This window comes from Phytophthora infestans, genomic scaffold (assembly GCF_000142945.1).
Source record: "Phytophthora infestans T30-4 supercont1.30 genomic scaffold, whole genome shotgun sequence".
NCBI lineage: Eukaryota > Oomycota > Peronosporomycetes > Peronosporales > Peronosporaceae > Phytophthora > Phytophthora infestans.
This window is the reverse complement of record NW_003303729.1, coordinates 441,926-467,550: the sequence shown is the minus strand read 5'-3', so window position 1 is coordinate 467,550 and position 25,625 is coordinate 441,926. Positions and strand designations below refer to the sequence as shown.

Here is a 25,625-nt window from a genome sequence, read left to right as displayed (position 1 = left end):
AAAGTCGAGATGCGACGGCGGAATGCGTCTGCAAGTCCAACATGTTGACCAGCGCTGTTCATGTAGCCTATCTGATGACGAACCCCGAGATTGCGAGCATTCGCTCGAATCGCTTCGCACCAGCTTAGAGAAGCTGCCTGCTATTATAATACATGTATACATGTACATGTAGTCGTTGGTTCAGTGCCAGTCCAGCCGCGAGAAAAGCTTGTCACATTGAAAAGGCATGCCACGTCACACTCCCTGGTCGATTGGCTAATCAAAATATCCTTTCCCACACCATCAAATACGAAGGGATATTCTCAATGACAACATCTTCCTCACTAAACCCTGCTTATTTCGTGATTTCATGAGAGCATTTCTGCAATAGTATTAATACATGCAGGACTCAGCTTCAACTTGGTCGAAGAGTCTCCGTTCCCTCTTACTTTCTACAGTATATTTTCGATTGCCACGTACCCCAAGCTGGTATCAACCTGCTCATTATCAAATCTACTTTCATCCACCTCCACCTACCAACAACCATGGCCAAGATCGCTATCATCTACTACTCCACCTACGGCCACGTCGCCCAACTGGCCGAGGCCGCCAAGAAGGGTGTCGAATCCGTCGACGGCGTGACCGCCGAGATCTACCAAGTGCAGGAGACTCTCTCCGACGAGATCCTAGGCAAGATGCACGCGGCCCCAAAGAAGGACCACCCCATCGCCACTCTTGACACCCTGAAGGAGGCCGATGGCATCCTGTTCGGTTTCCCCACTCGTTTCGGCTCGCTACCAGCGCAGGTTAAGGCGTTCTTCGACTCGGCCGGTGGTCTCTGGGCTGCTGGTGCTCTGGTAGGCAAGCCTGCCGGTATCTTCTTCAGCACGGGCACTCAGGGCGGCGGTCAGGAGACAACGGCATTCACTGCCGTGACGTTCCTAGCTCACCAGGGTCTCACCTTCGTGCCACTGGGCTACCGCGCCCCTGAGCTTTTCAACATGGACGAGCTTCACGGTGGATCCCCGTGGGGAGCGGGAACTCTGGCCGGCGGCGATGGCTCTCGCCAGCCGTCGAAGCTGGAGCTGACAGTCGCTACCACGCAGGGCAAGTCGTTCGCTGAAGTGGCCAAGAAGCTGGCCGCTTAAAGAACAGTACAACGAGTCCGTTAAACTCCATTCTTAGTCTAATTCGGATGCTATAATAAAAAGCTGCATCAACGCCATTCGTATTTTCGTTCCTGTTAGATCAGTCCGGAATACTCCACAACAAGAAATGGAGGGTCGGAGTTCTCCATCAAGCTATGACTTGGTTGAACGGTCTGCTTTAACTTGGCAGGAACAAGTTCACAAAGGACTCAAAAGTGATGCTGTTCGACTGCGACTTCGAATGTACTCGACGTTATCAACAAAATGCAGCGAGTCCAAGGAAATGCAGAAGCAAGTTGGGCAGTTCTTTGGAGGAGCTACTTCTTCACTCATAAATGTAATCTTCGATGACCTGCATTCAACCGATAAGACGTTGCGTATTGCGGCTGCACGGGTGTTGTGCCTCATGGCGTACGAGAATCTCACGAACCAGCAATTGATCATTCAGAGTCAAGCGGATGGAGACGAAGAGCAGATTGGCGTCACTGTCGGTTGGGTGCATGTCTTCTCAGTACCCCAGCTGCTACGAGATCGATACGAGTTGCACTGCGAAGAACGTGGAGTCTTCACAACCCCAAAAGGTCAAATCGAGTTTATTTCGAACGTGGTCAAAGACAATTACGCGTCCATTTACAGTCGAATTGGTCGCTACTATGCTGAAGGATGTCGCGAGTTCCTGCCGCTTTGTTGGTCTTACAGTCTAGTGCACGATTCTTCGGGGATAACTGATATGATTGACGTTCCCGATCCTTCCGAAAACGTCTTGGGGTTTTACCTTGTTCCGAGACAAATGCAGTTCCCGGAACAGGATGACTATTTCCTACACGACATGTTGGCCTCCATTCAAACAAAACCTGAAGTTTTGCGTCTTCAACAAGCTCATACAGCGTTCCAACAAGTAGCTTTCCGAACGACAGAAGCTAACGCGACGGCGTTAAAGACAACTCTGCAAGGGGTATACAGTATACCAAACAAGGAAGAAGATGCGGTTCTCCTAAATCAGCAGGACAATAAGGTTTTTCATTGGTTGGAATCGTTCCCGAAACGAATGGTAACTTGGAACGAGCTACTGATTTGGAGTTGCACTGACATGAACACCGAGGAAATGCTCAAGCGCTTTGGTGCAGAGTCATTTGAGATAGTTAATACTACGTTTCGAAGGTTAACGTTAGGATCTGAAGTACAAGAACACTCTTACGTATGGGAACCTGTCTTTGTCGGGGCACTTCTGGACAACCCGGAGCTTCCTGCTGAGCTAAAATCCAACATCCGAGCCTTGTCCAGTGGATACGTCAACCGACTTAATCTCTCGAGCTGGAAAGCTAAGACCGACAAAGCGTGGAAGTATTTATTCCCACTCAAACTGACAGAAATTCATCCGATCAGTTGGAGTGTATTTCTAAGCAAATGGCGTCAAAGTGCAGATGCAAAACCGGATGAAGAACCGCAAATTATTCCTCAGAGCGACCGGCGACATCACTCCGTTGGCGAATGCACCAATCCAGCCTTGTTAATAGCTCGGAAGAACGTTTTAGCCACTTTAACGCACAATTCTCGTATCTTCCACAGTCTCCGCGACTTGAACCAGCTACGTCAGCAACTCCCACTGATCGCAAACCGACCACCCGAACTCAGTGAAGAAGGTGACGTGTTTTCTGTTTCTCCCAGTCGGTCGCGAAGTATACAAGAACACCAATTAAGTGACGCAGAGAAGCGCAAACTTAAGGAAAATCGCATGCTGTTTCGCAAGTACCAACACTCCTCTTTAAAATTAGATGAAGCCACACGGCAACGCTTAGAAGACAAGCGAGAAGCTCGATACAAAGCGCATGAAAAAGCGGCCGAAAACCGAAAGAAGACCGAGAAACTCGCTACTCAGCGACAACACGAGCTGATTCGCTCTAAACGCGACAAATTTGCCAAAGCGCAGGAGCGAATACGACGCAAAGGATATCGCTGGAAGGCTCATCATGAAGCGAGACAAGAGCGTCATCAACGCGCGCAATGGTGGCAACAGATGCAACACGAAGATCTGTTAGCCCGGCAGGGGGAATTTATGCAGCAACAAAAGGACGAAACAGCGAGGAGACTCGAGCAAGACCAAGGCCAGAACGTACGTAGGCCTGAAGTATTCACGCCTCAACCTCCGTCCTCTCCTGAACGGCAATATTCCTGTCCACACAGACCTTTATCCGCGCGGACAGCTACTGACCCGCAGACTATGCGTGAACGCGCTAACGTGTACGGCTGTGCGGCCTCAAAAGCTTTCGCGGCGCGAAGGCCACAAACTGCACGAGCGGATTTCTACTCGGGGCCTCAAAGTCCTCGTAAGCAAAAAACTTCCAGTTTTCGTCGAGTTCGACCGGCAAGTGCCAATAGCAAAAGAAGTGACACACCCAGTGCAACTCCCGCAATTGAAGTAAACAGGAGTGATGGTCAGTTTTTCGAAATGGCAAATGCCTGCCAAACGCTCGTGATGTCCAACGCAGCGCATGCTGTAGCGCAAGAAATCGCCATCCCGCCTGTAGCTGACCCTGTTCCGGAAGAAGAAAGCGTGCCGCCTGCAATTATCATGGCGCAGTACTGGGCGCTGGAAAAGGAGCAGAGGTTTAAGTTGCACGAGCGCTATTGTGTCAATCGGGTCAGTCACAAACTCACGCTCGCAGTATTGCAACAATTGACTCATGAGATGCGGCAAGACACTGCGTGGCGAGAGTTTCTCAAGGCGGCAGGAGGAATTGCAAGCGTGAAACGAAACAAAAACAAACGAGAAGCCAAGATTACGTATACTGCATTTGCCAGCGTAGTGCAGCAACTAGGCATCCAAGTGCCTCCTAAGCGGATACAAAGTGTAGCACGCAGCTTAGACCCGTGGAAAACAGGGTTCGTCTCCTGGGAATCGTTTTACACCTGGTGGAGTGCGCAAAAGTAGATTACTATAAGATACACGTTAAGGGACACATGGCTACACCATCGGAGTTAGACGAACTGGAGCGTGGCGATGGAGCTTGGGAAAATATACAGGTCTGAGCGACTAGTTGATAGCGCGGCTAGTGTTCTAGCATTGATATTCGTCTGTGGAGTAGGAGATTCTTCGCTTCGGGTTCAGGAGCTTGTGGGAGGTTTTTACTGGCGTTGATAACCGCGTCAAGGTAAAACTTGTTGACACTGATAGCTGTGTTAGTGCTGACGTGGATATGGCTGTAGGATCTAGAAAACGCTGTTCTTGCTCAAAATAACGAGTCTCAACGTCAACAGCAGCACTTGCAAGCTATTGCTCAGACGATGAATGCCATCAGCGAACAACTTCGACTGTACGAGATCGGTTAACCTTTTTTTTAATCTTGATTTTTCAAAATTGATGATTATTGAATTAGTGAGCAGGAGGAAGCGAAGAAACAGCAAGTCGAGTCGCGATTGCAGCAATTGGAGTGCCAGCTTCAAGACCGGCTTGATAGAAATCGCGCTGGTAATAACGCCATCAGCAAAACTTGTGTAGCCAAAATAGAGCGCCGATTGGATCTGATAGAAGAGGAAATGGGGCATATTGTGACGGCCATCGATCAGAAAGCAGAGAAAGAAGCAATGCTTACACAGGGAAAGGCATTGGAAGAAGCGATCCACAAGCGGGTAAGTGTTATTTCTTGCAACTTTGTGAGGTTATTCATGAACCTTTTTTCAATCGTGGGAAGTGCAAGAAAGAGGCTTTTGATCAAGAAGTACTTGCACTACAGAAGCGACTCCAGCAAATGCAACAAGAACTAATGAACGAGTTATCTCTCTCCTTCTCCGACTTCAAATCCGCTCAAGAAACTCATTTTCGCTTAGAAATGGAGAATTGGGCCACAAAGACACAAGAAATCACTCAAGAAAATGTGCAAACTCTGTTCGATCAAGAGATCCAGAGACAAGGAGAAGTACTGGGGACAATAGGTGCTCAGATCAAGCTCTATTGTGACGCTCTTGAGGCTCAGCAGAAGAGAATGGACGACTTTCAATTAGAAATAAACCAGCAAGTTCGTGAGTTTCTCGCAGCTGACCGAGAGGAGATCGCTCGTCAATGCAGCGAGGCTCACGGTCGATTCGACTACCAGTTTTGCACCCAGGAAGCGTCTATGGAGCGAATTCGAGTCGAGCAGCAAGAGATTGCAGCAAGTTTAAGTACGAGAACCCACCAAACGACACTCGACATCTCTGCTGCAGTCGAGGGCCTTGATCGTCGCGTACTTGATCGAGAGCATCAAGAACTCGAGAAGCTACGCCAGCACGTTACAGAGGAAGTTCAGCTCACGATTGCGAACGCGTTAAAGGCTTTAGAACCTGTGAAGGAGCGGGAACAACGCAAGTTGAAGCAACATCAACGCGTTGTCGAACGTAAAGTAGCAGAACTCGACCAGATGATGCAACTCATCGGTCGGCAACTCATACAAAACACATCGCAGCTCCAAGTGGTACGCAACGAGCAGCTTGAATACAATTTGCAGGTTGAAGACGCAGGGTTCAGTGACGACGACGCCGTAGCTGAGGACAGCATTACAGTCTCTCAAACTCCACTCATACCGGCAATTAACGACACAGCCAGCACACTTCAAGACTCCGCTGAGCTGCTGGCTCGTCGCTCTCAGCATCAGGAATTGCAGCAACAACTGGATAAAAAACTCCGCGACTACAGTCAAGTCTTGGTTGCTACCCAAGGAGCAAAAGAAGAACAAACAAACCTCATCCTGGCTACACAATCACCACGTTCATTACAGTAACGTTAGTAAAAAAAAGAGAAAAGACTTTGTCGATGAAGAGAGATGGTGTATCGATAGTGAGGTTCAGTTGCTATCCATTTCAGCTGAAGGATCCATTGCCGAGACTGCTTCGGTCGTCCAGCGATCCCGCTTCCAGTGCGCCATTTCCACTGGGCAATGAGCCATTCGACCCGATAGCAGGCGTCTTTGGAGTCGTCGATACAGTCATGACCGCTAATAAGTCCACGGACGGCGGCGTGATGTCCATATGAAGCGAGGCTTCCAAGGTCTCCAGGATCCCATAGAGGAATTCCTGTTCCTGTTCATACGTCAAGCCATCCTCGTTGTCCCCGTCAAGACGTGACAGTATCTCCTCGTTCGGTATCTGCGCTTGAGCACGAGGCAGACGCAACGTCGTGAGTTGCGCTGTGAACTGATCGCCCAGTTTCTGCTCGTTTAGAAGACTCTGAGACGCTGTCACGATCTCGTTCTTACGCTGTACAGCTTGTTCGGCTTCCAGCGGCTCGGGGACTTCACTTATGTCGATGAAAGCTTGAGCCGCATTCTCCACGATGCCACTAAGGCGATCGTTCTCACTCAACACGCCTTTACCCGACCACATACCGCTGGATCGACCGTTGCTGCCTGTGCCGCCCATACCCAACTCATTGTGCAAGTCCAAATGCTTCTCTAGCTCCAAAAAGTGCTGCAACGACGCATCGTCCAGAATACCGGGCACCTGCAGAAGCCCATCTGTTATACTGTCAGATTAAACTGTTTTATACAGGATAAGCTTTATCCGGTATTTACACTTACCGATATACTCTTGGAGACTCGCCTGACGCTTTATCAGAAAGTTGGGATCAAACCTGCATGATACAGTATACGACACATACAGGATAAGCAAATCAGGGCATCACTTCGGTGATTTTCAGCGTCGTGGAGTTCTCAAAGCACACCAACGCGTTGTATCCAGCAGCATAAGGAGTTAGAAGAAGAGAAGAGCCCTCTAAGAACAAGATAAACATCTCCACCAGCCTTGTCAACTCTGGAACTGCAACCTAAGCACCTATCGACGTTTGTGGCTCGGGTCCTTCTCGCTAATCAGATAAGATCAAGTGATTTTTACAGTCCTCGACTTGTAACAAGTCTCCTCGCTTCCTTTTCAACACCAAGAGACCCTCCACGAGCCACACAACGCGTCGAACGATGCATAGGGAGTTCAAAACAAAGCAGACAGAAGCTAGCAGCGAGGACATCCCGTCTAATCCAAGGCCTCTTCCCCTTTTTCTTCTCTCCATGACATGCCACTATCCAACAGACTCATAGGGTCCCCTTCTCATCATTGAGCTTTACGACGCCTAAGCCCACATATTTGATAACTTACCGGCCGAACCACTGCTTCTCTGGCAGTGACACCTCGATGAGGTCTCCGAAGCGCCGTACCAGACGCGAATGCAGCTGGTCAAAGTCGCTATAACGTCGCGAGATTCTCCACAAGCCGCCGTTGCACGAGATCTACGCAGCATATCGGCCTGTGAGCGTCGGGAGAGAAGGCGAACAGGCAGTAGATACAGCCACATACCTCCACGATGAACTCGGTGTGGTCTCCCACCGTGTCGTAGCCCGTGATCAGCGCACTCACGTTCAGCATCGCCATTGTATCGGGAGCGATAAGATCAAAAGCGTAAGTAAATTATTTGGTGTGGCTAACACTAAACAGTGGTGCAAAAAACACAACTTCAAAGTGTATCCTGAAGTGAAGAGGCAACTAGCTGCCAGTAAAGCGATGTCGCATTACGGACGAGCAGGCGGCGAGCGCGTGACGCTCGTGGTCGATGTGGACCATACACTGACGAAGCTGCTAGAGTGTGCAGCTCTATGGCATGAGGCCGAGCACGGCGCGAAGGTGAGCCAGGCTGCAAGGCGCTCAGCGATCTTTCGATCTTTTGGCAGCAGAAGATGCTGCTTGTATCAATACGTAGACTGTAGGCTAATGTAGACATGTGCTGACCACGCAGATCGATGTGGAGAGCGTCGCTTCGCCCAGCTGGACGAGTGTCTGGGGCGGAGGCGACGCGGAGAGCAAGACACACCAGTTCTTTGAGTCCAAAACGTTCGAGACGGAGCTGGCAGCAGTGACAGGCGCCAATGAGGTGCTCAAGCCACTGCGCAAGTATTTCTCGCTACTGGCAATCACAGATCGTCCACGTTTTGTGGAGAAGGAAACGCGTGAGTGGCTGGACCATCACTTCTCTGGAGTCTTCGACAAACTCATGTTCGTAGACGAGGACCGTCCGGAGCACCTGATGGCACGGAAGAAAGAGCTGTACGACGATCTTAAGGTGAAAGTCGCGGTAGGATCCGATGCTTCTATGCTAACAGAAGCAGCCGAGCACGTCGGACACGTCGTCGTCGTCGGTTCAGTGCCGTGGTCGAAGGCAGTCGAGGAGTCTCGAAGTGGCGTGACTCAGGTCACCGAGTGGTCAGCGGCTAAAGAGACGTTCGACCAGCTTATCAAGGAGCTCGAGCTCAAGCCACTTGACAAGGTATTTGCTGGTTCTCGTCTCGCTCGATACACTGACGATCTGGTCACGGTCTCGACTCGGAAACCGGCAGGTACGGCATGCAACTTTGGCTTACTTTCGAGGAGAATACGGTAGTGCTAACACTCTTGGTAGTATTCTACGCCAACATCATCAACTCGAAGCTCACAGTGCAGAAGCAAGAGAATGTTCGCCTGCAAGCGTCCGAGGCGGCGATCACGACGGCTGTGCAGGCGGCCGAGATCTTGCGTCTCCAGAACAATGCCATCACGACCAAAATCTCGACACGGTACGCGTTGAACCGCCCCAAGGACCGCGGCGGCTACCGTGTGCCCAAGTTGGAGCTGGTGCTACAACGTGTCGCACCCAAAGCGTAGCAAAAAAAAAGAAAGCTGAGAGGACAGAGCAGTGTTGCAGTAGGTGATCCAAGTGGCAGAAGCCCCACAGGGCAAAGAAAACAGGAAACAGTGACGTTTATAAGTCTCTGCGGAGCGCTCACTCGTCCCGAGCGGCTCTACTTCTGGCCTCCAAGTATTCTCGGCGCTCTTCGTCGCGCTGCAGGCGACGCTCCGCCTCGGTGACCGTCACGATGTCGTCTGTGGAGCGCAAATTAGTAGCAGCTTAGTCTTTGATTCCAGTGTATTTACTCAGTCTAGTACAAGTCCTGCTAGCTGCACGTACAGAAGCCGGTCTTGACCATGAACAACTCCATCGCCGCGCCAGTCGCGAAGCAGATCGGCACTAGCTTCTGGAGGATTGGGGTCAGCGCTACGCCGGTGTGCGGCGCCATTTTGTAAATAGTGTGCGAGTTGTGTACGGTACAGTGTACCATCGCAATGATTGTTAATTCAAGAGTGGTACGCTGTGCCATTCTTGCTGTTAATTCAATATCGTAGTGCACTGTAGCCATTTCCCAAACGGCAACAAACGAGTGGAAGCTGCGGTAAAAGATGGTTGAGACGAGCTGCATAGGTTTCCGCTGCTTAGACCGCGACGAGTGCTATCACTATGATGAAGAGCTGAAGAAGGTGTCGTTCATCCATGACGGTGCTACCTGTGAGAACACGCTGACGGACGTGCAGCACACGTTCCGATACCACGCCCAGAATGGCGACGTGCAAATGCTCACCGCGGATGAGTTGCAGGAGCTTATGAAATGCACATACACGAGCAAGTTGCTCTTCCAACGCACACATCTGCTGCGTAACTATGGATTCTGGGGCTTCTCGGACTCCGTCTCGGATGGGTTTGACCAGTTTGCTCCGCTCGGCCACAGTACGTTTCAAGTGTCGTCAAAAGTTGCGATCGGCCACGTCTCGCTCCTCAGTCATGTCGAGGAGAAGCCACTTGGTCTGTTTGCGGCAGAAGATCTCGCCTGCTACGAGTTTCTGGGTGAGTACACTGGAGTGATTAAAGTTGGCATGAGCGAGATGAACGAGTTCGATCCGTACGGCATCTCGTACCCTTCCGTGTACGAGGGCGGCAATCTTTACGTCAGTGCGAGCGAGTACGGCAACTCTATTCGCTGTATTAACCACAGCGCCACCCCCAATGCTCGCTTCGTGCCTATGGTACACAACGGCATTCTACGGATATTTTGCGTACGTTATGAGCATGATATTCGGCGCTTTTAGTGCAAGTATTTAGGTAAAGTTTATTGACGTTTACTGTACTGCAGTTTGTAATCCACGAGATCGAGGAAGGAGACCAGATCTTCGTCAACTACGGACCTTCCTATTGGAAATCCACAGGGATCGATCCCGTCGAATTTTAAGACGCTGAACGAGTTCGAGTACAATAATTTTTAATCATTCCTGTTTTACAATAAGGGCGAGAGAAACAAGGAATATAGGGGTTGTATAGCTAGCCAAGTCAGTCACTTGGAAGTCCAGTCCTCGATCTCGACGATGGTCTCGACTTTGACAGCCACATTAAGGGGCAGGGCGTTAGTGCTCACAGCCGAGCGGGCGTGGATGCCCTTGTCACCGAACACCTTTCCGATGGTGTCCGAGGCGCCGTTGATGACGGCCGGCTGCTGGGTGAAGCCGTCGACGCAGTTGACGAAGCTTACGAGCTTCACCACACGCTTGATCTTGTCAAGGTCGCCCACCTCCTCTGTAAACAAGAGAAAACAATGTAAACACTTTTTTATCATGTTCGAATTCGACGATAATTTTACGTACGCTAGAGGGTAGCCATGAAACTGAGCGCCACGCTGCTCGGGGGTCAGGTCCTTGCTGACCTTACCCAGGATGAGGTCGCTGCCATGTAGATGGTGTTGCCCGAGCGCACCGACGTGCGGTAGTTGCCCTAAGGCTCAGCCACAGCCAGAAACGTGAAGCCCAACTTCTCAATCTTATAGCTTTTACAGCTGAAGTTGAAGCGGTTCCCAAAAAGTCGAGAGCTCAAATGCAAGGTGTGTACATGTACTGTATCCATCTGTAAGGATACGCTTTGCAACTTATTCCTTTCCTCGCGCCCTGGTTTGTGACAAATCCTAAGCGTTACGTATACTATTCGCACCGTTCGTGCAGATGTGGGGGAGGGGGGTAGGAACGCTAAGATGCATTTAGCCTCAGGAACGCTGTTGCCACTGCGCAGGGCTACCACCACTCGACTGAGGAAGAGGCGACGCATTCTCACTTTTTACCGAGGGGTACGTCGACAATGGTCGCTGTCGCACAATCCTCTTCGTCCAAAGAACCCGCACATTCGATCGTGAGTCGAACGTCAAAGGCATCAGCGGAGGTCGTGGCCAACATCATGCAGTCTCTTGACATCAGTGCTCCACGCATCAATGGTCGGGTACTGGTCCATCCAGCCACCAAGATAACAGCACAACCGCCGGCGTCAATACTTTTCAATCCATCCAAGTCTCTACTTACTTGTGACAGCAGTGCGCCAGTGTAAGATACTTTGTTGTCTGCCACGCTCTGCGCTGTCCATCGGTCTCATCATTTTTCAATGTCATCGACTCGAAACAGCATCAGCCTCCAAGTCCTCAAGCCAGCTACTTGCACAGGCAGTAGCTTGTACGCCAAGGAGATGGCGTTGCTGGCCAACCACGTGCAATCAGGATTGCAAGCTCGAGTTGCTCCCATCCCCATCGACGACTGCACGGGTGGTGTCTACTACTTACGAACGAAGAATCGTCGTTTGACGGGGGTGTTTAAGCCCCAAGACGAAGAAGCCTACGCGCCTAACAACCCCAAGCAATACCATAAACCAGAGGCTTCTGGTATATCCAGCATGCGTGAGGGGATCTCTGCAGGAGACGCCGCTGTTCGAGAGGTCGCAGCGTATCTACTGGATCACCAACACTTTGCACGAGTTCCAGTGACGATGCTGGCTTCGATTTACCACCCCGACCTCCACTTCAAGGCGTCTACGACCCCACACGGTAAGACTGGTGCGCTACAAGCTTACGTTGCTCACCGAGACACTGCAGACGACGTTGGATCGAGTCTATTCAACGTAGCAGAGACTCATGCCATCGCCATCCTGGACATCCGTCTAGCCAATCAAGATCGCCACGGAGGCAACTTGCTGGTGGTAGAGCCTGCTCAAACGGTAACTCAAACGTCCACCTCTGTGGTGACCAAGTCACTAGCGGGCAAGAAGGTCTCGCTCGTTCCAATTGATCACGGAGCGTGTCTACCGCGCATCTCGGCGCTATCGGAGACCACGTTCCTGTGGCTGCTTTGGCCTCAATCCAAGCAGCCATTTTTTCGCTCGGAACGCGATTATATTGCAGCGTTGGACGCACAGCACGATCTGAAGCTACTGGAAGACAATCTACCAGCGAATTATCAGATCGAACGTGAGGCTCTACTCACGTTATTCGTGTGCACTGCATTATTGAAGTTCTGCGCACTTGACCGTCACATGACCGCGTACGATATCGGAATGCTCATGTGTCGTCAAGGCCCAGCAGCTCAACAAGACATGAAGCCAAGTGTTCTAGAGACACTAGTAGCTTCGTGTCGCCGCGATCCAGCAGTGCTTAAGAGTGAGGTGTTGCTGAAGCCCGTGCAGAAGATGGCTACTTCTTCCGACAAGAAAACAAGCCAAGATAAAGCGTGGACGAGCTATGTAGCCATCTTCATGGCTACATTTCGCCGTGAGTTGGTGGCACACCTTGCGATTGCCAAATAACGTTAAATACAAGTGTTTTTTTACTCGTGGCTTTTACTCGTGGCGGATGAGTAGATACTCTCCAACTGAGTAGCTATTCGTGCTTGCATGTCGTGAAGTAGCTCTTGCAGCCAACGAGTCATTGGTACATCTACTTGAGGACTTCCGTCGTCGTCTTTTTGCAAAAATACGCTCGTAAATTGAGGCAAAACGTCGTTCTCGATCAAGCGTTTGATACTGTCTTCTTGAGGCGTAGATTTACATATTATGGATGTCAACTCGCTCGAATCTTTGTCCTTCTTACCCATACTCGCTCCATTCGTGTTCAACTGCACGTTAACTGTCGGTGCCACAACGCATAAGCGCAGAGATGATTCAAACAAACGTTCCATTGCTCGTTGATTAAAACGTTTTTGTCTCTGCATCACCTCATCACGGTCGTTAAGTTCGGCTTCCACCTCCGATACTCTCGTCTTTAAAGCTCGATTTTCTTGCTGAAGAGTACTGAGAGCCTCCGATAACCGATGCTGCTCTGCTGCTGCTTCATTTAGCAATTTATTGCGTTCAATCTGAGCCAAATCTGCCGTTTGTTGCTGCTGCAAATCGTTATTGCAGATGAGCGATTGGATCTGCGCTTCCAAGTCTTTCATACGTCGCTTCATCGTAGCGTTATTTGTCTTTACAGTCGAGTGATCTGTCAGTAAAGCATGCAATCTTTCCACATCGGCAACTTTCTGCTCGATCCGAACTTTGAGAGCTTTGACGAGCGTCTGATTCCGCTGCTCCACCGCTAGAGTTTCCGTTTTATGTTGTTTAACAAGTTGCTGGATCTCGGCTTCCTTGGCGAGCATATTTTCACGAATCTCGACGTTTGTTCGCTGGATAAGTTGCACTTCATTTTGACGTGTTTGTTGAAGATCTTGGACCGATATTGCCAGCGTTCTATTGCTCTCTTCCAGCTGCAAGATACGTCGCTCGTATTCACCTTTCTCTGCACGCCACAAAACCGCCTCATCAAGTCGTTTCTCCTTTTCCAGCTTCACTGTAATCTGGAACTCTTTTAAATCCTTAAAAACTCGTTTCTGTTCTTGTTCTCGTTCTTCACGTTGCTGTATTAAAAGTAGCAGCTCCGCTTTTAAACTTGAGATTTCTTGCAGTCGGTCTGCGTTACTCTCACCCTCGTAGCTTTGTTGTAGCGCACACTGCGTTGCCTTGTCCACAACGTCTTTGTTTTTAAACGGTTGAGTGATAATCTCGTTCTCTGACCGAAGTCTCCTCACTTGGTTGTCCAGTTTAGCGCACTCTGCTTCGACCAGAATGCAATGCTCCACTTTCTGTGCCACTCTCTCTCGTAACTTCGCAATTTCGTGTACATGCGAGCTGCGTTCTTCCCATAATCGCTGCTGGGAAGCTTCAATCTTGTCGACATATTCCCGAAATTCGACTGCAGCAGCTCGAGTCTGTTCGCTCTCTTGATGAGCCTTGATCGCTCGCGTCCGTGCAATGGAACACTTCGAGCATCCTGAGCCTGGCACGAATGGCACTTTGGCTACAGGAGAAGCGGACGCAGCACGATACTGCCCGCCAGCAACTACTCTACTCTGACCTCGCATCCTTAAAAAATAATACTTAGCACTTAAAAACCAACAATATAATACAAAAAAAATACACACGCGTACTTCTCCACCAGTTTTGACCGAAGTAAATCGTTCTCATCTTTTAATTGCTGCACTTCGTCTCTGGAATCGCCTTGGAAGGCGATTTCTGGCTCCTTAGCACGCTCAGTTCTTCTTGCAACGCTACTTGAAGAAGGTCGCTGTACAAACTTCTCGTGCTGTTGCCAACTCGACGTCATTGCGACTTGGCTGTGTCTTGAACGTCGTGCAGCTGATGTTGCACCGGCACTTTTAGGTTTCATCCTGAAGGCTTGTCGCACTGTGGTGGTCGACGAAGACAGCCGCGTTTCCGGACTTTCCGCCGTCATATTGTCCGAAAACTTGCCATTGATCGACGGCAGAGCAGCCATAACTACTACAGTCAGACACACACGTGCAGTGTATGGGCAACATTGTTATTTTTACGCTACATCTCGTTACGTTTTTCGGGTCAAAAATGAGTCAATTTTGTGCCGATTCGATGCACTTTGACGCGTTTTCGTCGACGTTGGAGACTTGTTCACTCGAGGTGACTCAATGTCGCTCTTGTCTGTACCCGCACTTGCCTCTAGTGCAGGTAATTGCAGTCGTTTCAGAAGTGCTTCGTTGGCTTGGTACAGTTTCCTACAAACGCCATCTTTCTTCTGTAGCTGGTCGTGGAGTGTTTCTAAGCCACTTGTCAGCTCTTCCGACTGCGCTTCAAGCACCCCACATTGTCTTTTATACGACAAGTAAAGCTGTGTCGATTCCGTGATCTTGGCTACTAAAATCTGCTGCTCTTCGGCGAGTTCGTCGAACTCCGCGATCATCACATCCACATACTGAGCCAGTTCCTTGGACAAATGTTTCTTGAGTTCGAGCAAGTGAACAGCTGCGGAATTATCTTCAGGGTTCGCTTTACTTCGGTCCTCGTCGGACAAGTTATTGTCGAAGGTTAGAAACGCTGTAGCTTCAGCTAGAAGCACGTTCTTGCACTGGATCATCCGCGATCGCTTGGCGTCCAGTTCTCTAGCGTGTTGGGTGACTGCGCGTGCTCTTAGTTGCTCTAGTTTAAGCTCGCACTCTTCAGCATGACCCATTTCTAATTGACGTAGCTTTGTAGCCATGTCCTGATCTAGGGTTTGTTTTAGGGTTTCCAGTTCTTGCCGACATTCCAGCTCAAAATCGTGACGATGCGCTTCTAGCGCCTTCATTCGACGTTGTTCTGCAGCATCTTTAAGCGCCTGACAGCTCTCTTGATGAGAAGCTTGCATAGTGTCATGAAGTTCCATAATGGCTACACGGTTCTTTTTCTCCAAATCGCGTTGCAGTTGGTCCTGTTGCTCACGATGAGATCGCGTCGACATTTTCTTAAGTTTTTCAGTCTCCTTATCAAGCGACAGTTGGGCGTCTGTCTTGATCTCGTTCATCTTCTCCTCATGTTCCGTTTCTAACAAGGAGCGAAGTTGTTGCAGTTGCGCTTGAGTGCCAAACGCGAGCGCCTTGTGCAACTTCTCGACCTCCACGGCTTGTTTCTCGTTGTGACCGGTCTGGAGCTCTTGTTTCAGTACTGCAGTTCGTTCTTCTTGCGCTTTTAGAACGGAAGCTACAGCTGCTTCTCGGTGGTCGTACAGTTCTTGCTCCAACTTCTGTCGCTGCTCTTCTTCCCACTGTTTTAACAACGTTTGACTGTCGTCTTGCAGCTGCTTTAATCTAAGAGTTAACTCCTCTTGTAGCTGTACACGAAGCTCTTGTTTGTCGCGCTCTGTCTCGGTTAGTAGCTGCATTTCTAAGTGCGATAAACTCTCCTCCAGTGCAGTGTTATGGCTGGTTTGTAGCTCGTTTAGAGCTCGATTCCGCTCGTCCATTAATACATGTCGCGTCTTCTTCACTGCAGTCGCTTCTTCAAGCTCATACTCGTCCATCTTGGCTCTCACGAGTGTTTTTGTTTCTTTCTCGTATTTTTCTCGAAGTTTCATCAGCGTCATGTGTTTCTTGGAGTCGTATTTGCGTTGCAACTCCTTTAAGTACGATTCTTGTGTTTGCTGGTGATGTAGCTCGATCTTCGCCGTGCTCGTCTCAATGTCGCGCTGACAGCGTACTGCAAGACGCTTCACAGCTGCAGCCTTCCGACTTAATAACAATTCTTCGTCTTCAATATTAGTTTTGACGTCCCAGACTGACGAAGCACTGCTTGCCATGGACTCAGATAGTCGAGAACGTATCGCTTTACTACCAACTCGACTTCGGTCTTCTATGCTGCTGGCGGATGAAACTCGAGATGTATCTTTGATAAAAAAAAAATATGTAGCCATGAGCACATTTTGCATAACATTTTCAAGTTGCAAGAACTTACCGCAAGATTTAACACGTTGCAACAGTTGGTCACATTTCATTAGCGTCGTTGCCACTTGTTCTGCAACTGCTTCGGCCTCTTGTTGCGCCTTTGATAATTTAGAGAAAATGGGCGATGAAGTTTCTAAGCTTGAAGATACGGACGAAGAGGGTGACGCACGAGCATCATGAGCCTTTTCTTGACTGGGTTCAAGCGGTGCAACAGTATTTAACTTGGATACGTTGTCCTTGCGCTGTCTTCTCCTTTGGAACGCACTTAATCGCGTGTTAATCGCTGCAAGTTCACGATCCACATCGCGACAAGCTTCAGAAGCAATAGCGTTGTCTTTGGATTCGTCTGATAACGACGAGATGGACAGCGCCTTTGATTGTTGACGTTGCGGTGTGGAGCTCTCAGGCGGATCCACAGCAGATTGCAGCTCTCCTTCGAGACTTATAGTCGTGTCGGCAGCCGTGACGGACATGGGTACTAAACAGTGGCGACGGCTTACAGCGCTGTGCTGTTGAACAGTCGCACGTTACGATACAGACACCACGACGGAAGACAAGGATCTTCTTGATAATGAAGCACTCCACAGTGTGGGGTTTCTTGAGATAACGTTATATAGAGGCAACTACATGTGACAAGCTGTAAGTTATCCACCCAAAGGGAGCCATGTTCGACTCGACATTTCTTAGATTTTATTGAAGTTGAGATGATTTCTAAGCAACACGACAGATCCATCTGCTAATTCGCACGTGAGACTCATCCGGCCCATGGGTCTCGTTTTCAATACAAAATCAAGTCACTTTTGTCACGGGTCAACACATCATCAACCCGCTAAGACCCTGACGCACTTTGGCTTTTGCGCATGGGAGTTCGAAGCACCAAGACTTCTGTCAAGAATAGCCATTCTCCTAGTGAACCGAGTGTAGCCATGTCCAAGCCTCAACAACCCGAGCGAACCATGCAGTATCAGGACGAGCTGCCGCCGCTTCCACTGCCTCCACTGGAGCAAACTCTGGAGAAATACATCAAGAGTTGCGAGCCACTGTTGACACCCAGCGAGCTGGATCATACTAAGGCTGTATGCCACGATTTCTTGCACGGTGTGGGGCCTCAACTGCAAGCTATTCTTCAGGAACGTGCGGACACGGAGCGTAACTGGATCGAGGAGTGGTGGGAGACCTTTGCGTACTTGCAGCCGCGCTATCCTTCGGCTATCAATATCAACTGGTACGGCGTTCTCCCTGGCAACTGGGGACCGAGAGATATGAGCCAATGTGAAGCTGCATCCATCTTCACACACGCCATCCTCAAGTTCCGTAAGAACTTACTTGAGTACGTCAATTGTTACGAGATGTTATTCTAATTGGGAGGTGAAATTCTCATTTAGAATTGTATGACTAATAGGGAGAAGTACCCCGTCGAGAAGATGATGGGTCGACCGCTGTGTATGTTTACGTATTCACGCATGTTCAACACGTGCGTTATTCCTGGAGAGGAGTGCGACGAAATGGTCTCGTACCCACATGATGCTAAGCACATTCTCGTGCTGAGGAACAACTGCATGTGGGCAGTGCAAGTGTTTGGTGACAATGGAGAGGAAATCCCACTCGCAGACATCCTCAGGTAAAAAAAACAATTCTCACTTAGAATATGCTACTTTTTTCTAATATTTTCTAAACAATAATTGTAGACAATTCGAGCTCGTCCGCGATGAAGCCACAGGACTCTTCGACTTGGAACGCTACCCTCCAGTCAGCGTCTTAACATCAGAGAACCGCACCAATTGGGCCAAGGTACTGCAATTACTACGTTTTTTCCCAACAAATTAGTAAAAAAAATGCTCACTATGTGAATTTTCATAGGCTCGGGACCACATTATGTCGTTAGATGACATCAACAAACAGTCGTTTTGATCTAATCGAGCGAGCTTTGTTCTGTGTGGCGCTGGACGAGAGCTCTGCGTCGACGTATGATGAGATCGCGCGCAATTGTTTGCTTGGAGATGGCCGCAATCGCTGGTACGACAAGCCATTCACACTCATCATCCACGAGAATGCTCGTGGCGGCCTGAATGGTCAACACGCGTGGGCTGATGCTCTCGTGGTGGTTCGTCTATTCGATTACTGCATCAAGTACGTGAACGAGAACTTCAAGGCCAAGTTCGCCAACCGCGCTGACTTGAAACCCACGCTTAATCTCAAGCCCAAACGTCTGGACTGGGTACTAGACAACGCCGCCTACACAGCTATTGAATGTGCCAGTGCAGCAGTAGGCAAGATGATCCACACTAGTGACATCGCGACGATGCAGTTCAACCACTACGGCTCAGCGTTCCTCAAGAGATACAAGTTAACTCCCGATTTCTTCATGCAGATGGCTATTCAGCTAGCGCATTATAAAATGCACATTAAAGTCCCCGCAGTCTATGAGACAGCACACACGAGAATGTTCTATCATGGTCGTACCGAGACCATTCGATCGCTGTCGAAGGAGTCGCTTACGTTCGTCAAGACGATGGAGTCGAACGCCTCGGATGGAGCCAAGTGGGACGCGTTGAAAACTGCTATCGACGCGCATAAGGAGACGCTGAAGGAGTGTCTGACTGGAGACGGTATTGACCGCCACTTTATGGGTCTACAGATTGTGGCTGAAATGTCTGGTATCACACCCAAGCCTTCGTTGTTTACGGATCGAGCATTCGAGGTGAGCAAGAAGTTTCTGGTCTCCACTAGTAACATCAGTGGCGGTCCCGGTGCTAGTCCTATTTGGGGAGGGTTCTCAGCCATGTACAATGAAGGCTATGGCGTCTGCTATGCACTGCAACCGGACCGTATTAACGTGAGCATCACGTGCTACCATGTGTGTCCGGAGACGAGTGCAGCCACATTCAAACGCCACTTGGAGACTGCATTGCTGGAAATGGTGGACCTCTGCCTCACACGCAACGTCATCTACGTCGGCTCGTCCAAGATCTAAGACGGAGGAAGTTGGCTGAAGCCATCTTTCGTATTGCTGCCAAATTTCTACTTACTTCAAAAAAAGCAAAACTCCTTAAAGTGTATCCATCTTCTGATTGGCTGATTCAAAATAAAAAATCTTAAGGATCTTGAAAGGTCGCGGATCCCAATCTTCTAGATTCGGATCCGATGTAAATCAACGAAGATCTTTATCCACTTCCTGATTCTCCTGCCTTGACACGCATTAGCCACGTACTCAAGTGTGATAATGCTCGTTCGGCTGTCATCAGTGGTGTGTGCGCTTGGACTTGTGGGCTGGAGCGCTCTACCTTCAGTGCAAGCAGCGTTCTACGTGTGTCCGGAAGGATGCGCCGCCATGTTGTTACCTCGAGATATGGACATGATCGACGACTGCATTTGTGACGACGGAGTAGACACCACAGCAGAGGAGGCGGCAGCAGATGCTAGGGACACGGGTCAGTTCATCTGCAAAGGTCGATACAAGTCCAAACGCGGGGCACCAGTTCCCAGCTCCTTCGTAGACTGCGATTGCTACCATCCGTACGACAAAGACCCAAAGACACTAGAATGCGTTTTAAACGGCTGCCCTCGTGCTGGCAACTACGAACCGAAACCAGACGTGCAACAGGTCGAGTCACTCGCTGACTGTACGTGCACACGGCCCTTTATTAAGGTCGAAACCTCCGGTCAATGTGTCCGCGGAGACGAAGCCCAAGCTCCTACTCGTGCTTACAAATGTCCGCCGAACTCGACACCAACCCCGGATATCTCTCCGCAATCGTTTGCTGACTGTCACTGCAGCTGGGGCTTCGTCCGCAACAGCCTCGAAGCTTGCGAACGAGAACACGCCGCGTATGTTTGTCCTGTCAACTCTATCAAGCGATCGGATCTTCCGATTGGCGAACGTCCTCGAGGATTCTTCGATTGTGAGTGTCTCTCTACTGGAGACTACCATCGAGATGAAGAAACACACGCGTGTTGGCCTGTATCTCAGATGCAGGCTCGAAAGGCGAAGAGGAAACACAGCCATGTTCGTGAGAACGAAGCCGACGAATACGCCAACTTTGAAGTGGTGGACAGAGACGCCACAGCGTACACCTGTCCGCCATTCTCTCGCGCTGTAGCCACTGTCCCTCACTCCATTGAACAATGCCAATGTATCCCCGGATACGCCTGGAAGATGCCCGACATGACTTGTGTACGCACATCAGCATATAAATGCCCCGAACACGCTTACAAGCGCAGTAAACTGCGAAACTCCGAGGTCGAAACGGGATTCGAAGACTGTGCGTGTGCACGTGGCTACTTCCTTGATGCAGTGGCGCAACGTTGCGTACCGTGGATGTTAGCCAACTCGAATGCTTGTCCTCCGTTTGCTGTACTCACTCAATGGCCATTACAGAGTAATGCCAACTGCAAGTGTGTGTATGGCCTCAATGAAACTATCCTCGAAGAACAAGAAGAGGCTCAACGAGCAGCTAAAGACGAGCCAATTGTGAAGAAGAGGAAGAAAGCATGCAATACGAGGCCAGTGGACGACACACGCCCCGATTTCTCGCAGTGTCCGCAGGATTCGATGGCTACAACTTGGCCCGTGGAAGCTGCAGATGGCTGCACGTGTCTATCAGGTTATGAAATGGCTACATTGAGTGAAATCGAGTGGTCTCGTGGCGTCGGCGACGGATTCCGCTGCGTCGCATCGAAAGAGAAGAGTGTACTCGCCGATGAAGCTGCAGCTGCCTGTCGAGCCCCGGGAGTAATTCACTCGTTAAGTGGTGAGTGTCGACTACCAATTGAGGAGATTCCAGAGAAGAAACCCTCAAATAAGAAACCGGAAGGAGTGCTGTTTAAGGGTATTGAGTATCATTACGAACTCGTGGATGACACGATCATGGTCATTCAAGGTGACGTCGCTATAGGCGAGCGATTTGTATGGGACGACGTGGATCCGGACGATCCCGAGGAAGTCACGACGCGTATCGAACATGTGCTACATGGCTACTACGACTCCGGAAGAGATCATCGATGGCCACACGAGAAATTATGTTTCCAAGTGGACGGAAGTGCTCGCTCGTATCTACGCACCTTATTGTCTGCTACAGAGCACATCACACATGCCACAGGCTTCAAATTCCATCGTTGCGCAGGAGATAATTGCCGGACAGACATGAGTTGCAGAAGCCACGACTATGTGGTTGTGCAAGGCGTCAAAGCTTCGTGCTACTCATTCATTGGACGTATCGGCGGCCCGCAGCGACTCGGTGTGTCTGCAGACTGCGGACTGGGCAATGTCGTCCACGTTCTACTTCACGCCGTTGGACTACGACACGCAGTGGACAGACCTGACCGAGAGGAACACGTTCGGATTGCGTGGGAATGTATTCCTGAGTCCAAGCGAAGTTACTTTGTAGTGGAAGAGATGAGCGCTGCGCCTACTACTCGAGCGATTGACCGCGTGTTGGATCCTCCTCCGTATGATCTCTTCAGTATCATGCACCATCCAGTCGATGCGTTTGTACACTCGGATTCGGATGATACCAAGCCACAATGGTGTCCTAGCATCGTGCCATTGATCGCAGAGGACGATAAACGTCTCGCAGTGATGAAAGACATGGGGCAACGTGAACGAATGACCACAACCGACGTCAAGTCTGTGTGGGCCTTATACCCAGGACTCAAGAAGAAACACCACGACCGTCAAAAGTCCGGAGAGAGTGGGGAAGCGCAAGTTGAAGAACTACACGACAGTTTCTTGCACACAGACGAAGAAACTGTCGAGACGGAGGCTGCTGCGTATGGCGGACAACAACGTGGCTTTGGACAGAGACTGGTGAGTTTCTTGGGCGCAGTGGCGACGCTCGTGGGCTTCGGCGCGATGCTGGCGTTCATCACGACGGAGCTAAGACGACGCGCGCTGTTGAGCTCTGGTGACGACTATTTCTATGAGGCGCCGCTTATTGACAGCAAGAACGACATCTAAAGTGACTAATTTCCTGAATGTACCCAATCTATAATGCACGAAAAAATCACAAGTCCGAAGCGTTTTCAACAGCGTACCGATCTTCACTCTAAAAAAGGTCCAAGTTGCCATCTACTTGTCCTCGGTTTTCTCCTCCGTTGTCTCCTCGCTCTTGGCCTCGTCGGTTTGCTCCGGCTCCTCCGTCTTTGGCTCCGGAAGTTTGCCGTCTCCTCCTGCTAATATATCGGCAAGTCGTGCATTCACGTACACGTCGCCCTTGTCCGCGAGGTACTTGGCCAGCGGAATCTGTATAAAACAATAGAAATATGAATAAAACAGCCGTAACCAGGTCCACATAAGGCTACACGTACATGCTCCTGTAGGATGCCTCCGTTCTGGTCCTGGAGCAGCTCAATGATGAGGTGGGAGTTGATTTGGAGCTCGTTTGCCGCTTCCTTAGCGAGAGCCACAGCCTCGTCCCACTTGCCCTGCTTCTTGGCGTTAAGCACACGGAACGAGTACATCTTGTAGGATAAGGGCACACGCTTGGCCGCCATGATCTTTACGATCTCGTCCACAGCCTCCTGGTCTTCCTGCTTGGCAAAGTATTCGGCCAGACGAACGAAGCTTTGGTTCTTAACGTAGTGACGCACATTCTCGGCCTGGCGCAGGAATTCAAGCGCCGTGTCGGCAGCGTCTAGTTTGATACAAGCCGAGAAGAAGCTTCCGGTCGCGAAGGTGGACGGGTAGGCCATCTTGGCGTCGCACAGTAGCAAAGTCTTGTACACCTGCTGCAGCTCGTCCTTGCCGTTCATCTCACGCACAATGTGGTCGATCTTCAGGTGCGTGAAGTATAGCGGAGCAGTGGGGATGGACAGTCGTGCGCCGATGGTTGTCAGCGCCTTGGTGATGTCAGCCACGCTGCCCTCTACTTTAGGGTACTCCCAGTTTCCGCTGAAGGCGCGAACCGCCTGCTTACGGGTAGCCAAAGCGGCCGGAGACGCGCGCAACACCAGCGAGCGTACAGCCAACATCGTCCTAGTAGATCAAGGCCAGTCAAGTGTTACACCCCGCAGCCTCTCGTTGCTATACTCATACCTTTTAGTACCGGTTTTGATCCGTAAAGAGGGGATTTGTCTTTTCTTGAGCGTACCGATACAGTACCGGAGCTGTACCGGAGCTCTGCTTTGTCTGGCTGTGCTTGTCTATCTGCACAAAGCGAAGGGCAACAATGTCAGGAGGTATGCAGGCGTTCCGCACGGTCATGTCGATGGGCCGGCGCCAGGGCGCGCGGCAGCTGGTGGCGGGCTCACAACGTGCGCCATTCTCGGCTGCGGCCGTGTCCATGCGCTCGGCCGAGGAGTGGATGGAGAACATCAAGCTTTCTGCCAAGAAGGACGTGTTGATCAAACGCACTAAGCTGGCATCGTTCCTCAAGACTGTGACGACGAGTGAGCAGCTGGAGGCGTCGAAGGAGATCATGAAGATCTACGAGCAGAAGCGTGTGGACCCGGATGCTAACGCTGCCGGTCTCTTCGTTAAGAAGGCACTGGAACTCAACGCACCCGACGTGGTGTTCGATGTACTGGAAGCCAACTACCGTATCGGCCTCTTCTTGGAGCCGGCCACACTCAACAAGTTGCTGTCTAAGTTTCTTAAGGACGGAGAGTTCGACAAGGTCTTTACGCTGCACGAGATCGGCCACAGCAAGTACAACGTTAAGAGCACGGAGCGTACTTACGACATCCTCATCCGGGCGGCCATCGAGCAGGCCGACTACGAGAAGGCCGTGGATTTCCTTAAGACGGCAGCGTACGTTATATTGTTATATTTCTGTCGATAGAATGATGCTAACTGTACTGTTATTTACGCTTTAGTGAGGTGCAAAAGTTGCAGCGCGTGACGTGCAACAACCTGCTGTTCAAGCTCAAGGACAACGACATGCAGGATAAGGTACGGCTGGCCAAAACAGAAAGTATGTGTTCACGCAATACATACCGGTACTGACCTCTTCTGCTGGTGAAATAGATTGACGAAGTGGCTTCACTCATGAAGACGGCGGGTGTCGAGCCCAACGACACGACCAAGAAGATCTTGCATTAGACCACTTCTAACCTGGCACATTGCAAATATAGCCACTACGAAATAAAAAAAAAGCTAAAAGCACTAAAGAACAAACCGGTAATCCCAGTATATCTTTAATTTCGTGTCTACCACGCGAAGATGCGGTATCTTACTTGGTCTGGTTCTTAACACCGAGGATACGAGCACGGATCTCGTCCTGATCGCCCAGGTAGAAGGCGCTAAGAGGTGCGATACCGTCCTTGTGCGGGATGGGCTTGAGGTTCTCGTCCAGGTGGTAGACGAGCGGAACGCCCGTGGGGATGTTGAGACCCGTGATCTCGTCCTCCGAGATGTTGTCCAGGTGCTTGACAAGAGCACGCAGACTGTTGCCGTGGGCGGCGACCACCACGTTCTTGCCCGACTTGATGCTGGGCACAATGGTGCGCTCCCACTCAGGTAGTACGCGGGCGGCCGTGAGCTCCAGAGACTCGGCCAGAGGCAGATCCGCCTTAGGGACGTCCTTGTACCGGACGTCGTTGCCTGGGTAGTACTCGCTAGACGTGTCAAGGTTCGGAGGCGGAATGTTGTAGCTACGTCTCCACTCTAACACTTTCTCAGCGCCATGCTTCTCCACCGTAGCCTGTTTGTCTAGTCCAGTAAGCGCGCCATAGTGGCGTTCATTAAGACGCCACGTCTTGAACACAGGGATCCACATTTGGTCGCTTTGTTCTAGAACATGCCACAGCGTACGGATCGCACGTTTAAGGTACGACGTATAGGCGACATCGAACGTGTATCCCTCCTTCTTAAGCAGTTGACCAGCAGCGGCGGCCTCCTTATTGCCCTTTTCAGAGAGCTGCACGTCGTACCATCCCGTAAAGAGGTTCTTCTTGTTCCACTCACTCTCTCCGTGACGGATCAGCACCAGCGTGTGCGTGTGCTTCATGGCCTTCTGCTGCTGATGCAACATACCCAACGAGCGGTTGGCCACGCGTGAGGAGATGGCGAGCGAGCGACGTAGAGCGAGAACCATGCTGAGACTTGAGGGACACTGCGCGATTCGGTTTCTGCTTGGGGTCGAATCGATGGATCGGACGCAGTTC

At 50.5% G+C, this 25,625-nt stretch overlaps 13 protein-coding genes across 13 annotated transcripts; 9 read left to right on the top strand and 4 right to left on the bottom strand.

Annotated features, from left to right (window-relative positions):
- Positions 1-501: 501 nt before the first annotated feature.
- On the top strand, positions 502-1,204 carry PITG_13761 (protoplast secreted protein 2 precursor; the record flags this gene model as incomplete). The annotated part of the gene is made up of 1 exon (XM_002899410.1): positions 502-1,204. The coding sequence occupies one exon, from the start codon at positions 525-527 to the stop codon at positions 1,125-1,127; it is 603 nt and encodes a 200-aa protein (XP_002899456.1).
- Positions 1,205-1,254: 50 nt separating this feature from the next.
- Positions 1,255-4,059, top strand: PITG_13760 (uncharacterized protein; the record flags this gene model as incomplete). The annotated part of the gene is made up of 2 exons (XM_002899409.1): positions 1,255-2,761; positions 2,837-4,059. The coding sequence occupies 2 exons, from the start codon at positions 1,255-1,257 to the stop codon at positions 4,057-4,059; spliced, it is 2,730 nt and encodes a 909-aa protein (XP_002899455.1).
- Positions 4,060-5,110: 1,051 nt separating this feature from the next.
- On the top strand, positions 5,111-5,884 carry PITG_13759 (uncharacterized protein; the record flags this gene model as incomplete). Its single annotated transcript, XM_002899408.1, has 3 exons — positions 5,111-5,282; positions 5,331-5,630; positions 5,706-5,884. The coding sequence occupies 3 exons, from the start codon at positions 5,111-5,113 to the stop codon at positions 5,882-5,884; spliced, it is 651 nt and encodes a 216-aa protein (XP_002899454.1).
- On the bottom strand, positions 5,841-7,542 carry PITG_13758 (uncharacterized protein; the record flags this gene model as incomplete). Its single annotated transcript, XM_002899407.1, has 4 exons — positions 5,841-6,616; positions 6,680-6,732; positions 7,251-7,381; positions 7,449-7,542. The coding sequence occupies 4 exons, from the start codon at positions 7,521-7,523 to the stop codon at positions 5,964-5,966; spliced, it is 912 nt and encodes a 303-aa protein (XP_002899453.1).
- A 74-nt stretch (positions 7,543-7,616) lies between these two features.
- PITG_13757 (uncharacterized protein) lies at positions 7,617-8,786 on the top strand (the record flags this gene model as incomplete). The annotated part of the gene is made up of 3 exons (XM_002899406.1): positions 7,617-7,772; positions 7,885-8,482; positions 8,545-8,786. The coding sequence occupies 3 exons, from the start codon at positions 7,653-7,655 to the stop codon at positions 8,784-8,786; spliced, it is 960 nt and encodes a 319-aa protein (XP_002899452.1).
- Positions 8,787-9,337: 551 nt separating this feature from the next.
- On the top strand, positions 9,338-10,183 carry PITG_13756 (uncharacterized protein; the record flags this gene model as incomplete). Its single annotated transcript, XM_002899405.1, has 2 exons — positions 9,338-10,010; positions 10,088-10,183. The coding sequence occupies 2 exons, from the start codon at positions 9,360-9,362 to the stop codon at positions 10,181-10,183; spliced, it is 747 nt and encodes a 248-aa protein (XP_002899451.1).
- An 893-nt stretch (positions 10,184-11,076) lies between these two features.
- On the top strand, positions 11,077-12,564 carry PITG_13755 (phosphatidylinositol kinase (PIK-E3); the record flags this gene model as incomplete). Its single annotated transcript, XM_002899404.1, has 2 exons — positions 11,077-11,296; positions 11,321-12,564. 2 exons carry the CDS (start codon positions 11,077-11,079, stop codon positions 12,562-12,564), a joined length of 1,464 nt encoding a protein of 487 aa, XP_002899450.1.
- A 2,071-nt stretch (positions 12,565-14,635) lies between these two features.
- PITG_13754 (uncharacterized protein) lies at positions 14,636-17,053 on the bottom strand (the record flags this gene model as incomplete). Its single annotated transcript, XM_002899403.1, has 3 exons — positions 14,636-16,015; positions 16,070-16,464; positions 16,534-17,053. The coding sequence occupies 2 exons, from the start codon at positions 16,376-16,378 to the stop codon at positions 14,636-14,638; spliced, it is 1,689 nt and encodes a 562-aa protein (XP_002899449.1).
- Positions 17,054-17,383: 330 nt separating this feature from the next.
- On the top strand, positions 17,384-19,497 carry PITG_13753 (choline/Carnitine O-acyltransferase, putative; the record flags this gene model as incomplete). Its single annotated transcript, XM_002899402.1, has 4 exons — positions 17,384-17,853; positions 17,926-18,144; positions 18,212-18,314; positions 18,409-19,497. The coding sequence occupies 4 exons, from the start codon at positions 17,384-17,386 to the stop codon at positions 19,495-19,497; spliced, it is 1,881 nt and encodes a 626-aa protein (XP_002899448.1).
- A 214-nt stretch (positions 19,498-19,711) lies between these two features.
- PITG_13752 (uncharacterized protein) lies at positions 19,712-22,479 on the top strand (the record flags this gene model as incomplete). Its single annotated transcript, XM_002899401.1, has 1 exon — positions 19,712-22,479. The coding sequence occupies one exon, from the start codon at positions 19,747-19,749 to the stop codon at positions 22,477-22,479; it is 2,733 nt and encodes a 910-aa protein (XP_002899447.1).
- Positions 22,480-22,590: 111 nt separating this feature from the next.
- PITG_13751 (uncharacterized protein) lies at positions 22,591-23,510 on the bottom strand (the record flags this gene model as incomplete). Its single annotated transcript, XM_002899400.1, has 2 exons — positions 22,591-22,764; positions 22,830-23,510. The coding sequence occupies 2 exons, from the start codon at positions 23,490-23,492 to the stop codon at positions 22,591-22,593; spliced, it is 837 nt and encodes a 278-aa protein (XP_002899446.1).
- Positions 23,511-23,655: 145 nt separating this feature from the next.
- Positions 23,656-24,561, top strand: PITG_13750 (uncharacterized protein; the record flags this gene model as incomplete). Its single annotated transcript, XM_002899399.1, has 3 exons — positions 23,656-24,270; positions 24,336-24,411; positions 24,487-24,561. 3 exons carry the CDS (start codon positions 23,690-23,692, stop codon positions 24,559-24,561), a joined length of 732 nt encoding a protein of 243 aa, XP_002899445.1.
- A 64-nt stretch (positions 24,562-24,625) lies between these two features.
- On the bottom strand, positions 24,626-25,580 carry PITG_13749 (2,3-bisphosphoglycerate-dependent phosphoglycerate mutase; the record flags this gene model as incomplete). The annotated part of the gene is made up of 1 exon (XM_002899398.1): positions 24,626-25,580. The coding sequence occupies one exon, from the start codon at positions 25,553-25,555 to the stop codon at positions 24,692-24,694; it is 864 nt and encodes a 287-aa protein (XP_002899444.1).
- Between the last annotated feature and the right edge of the window lie 45 nt (positions 25,581-25,625).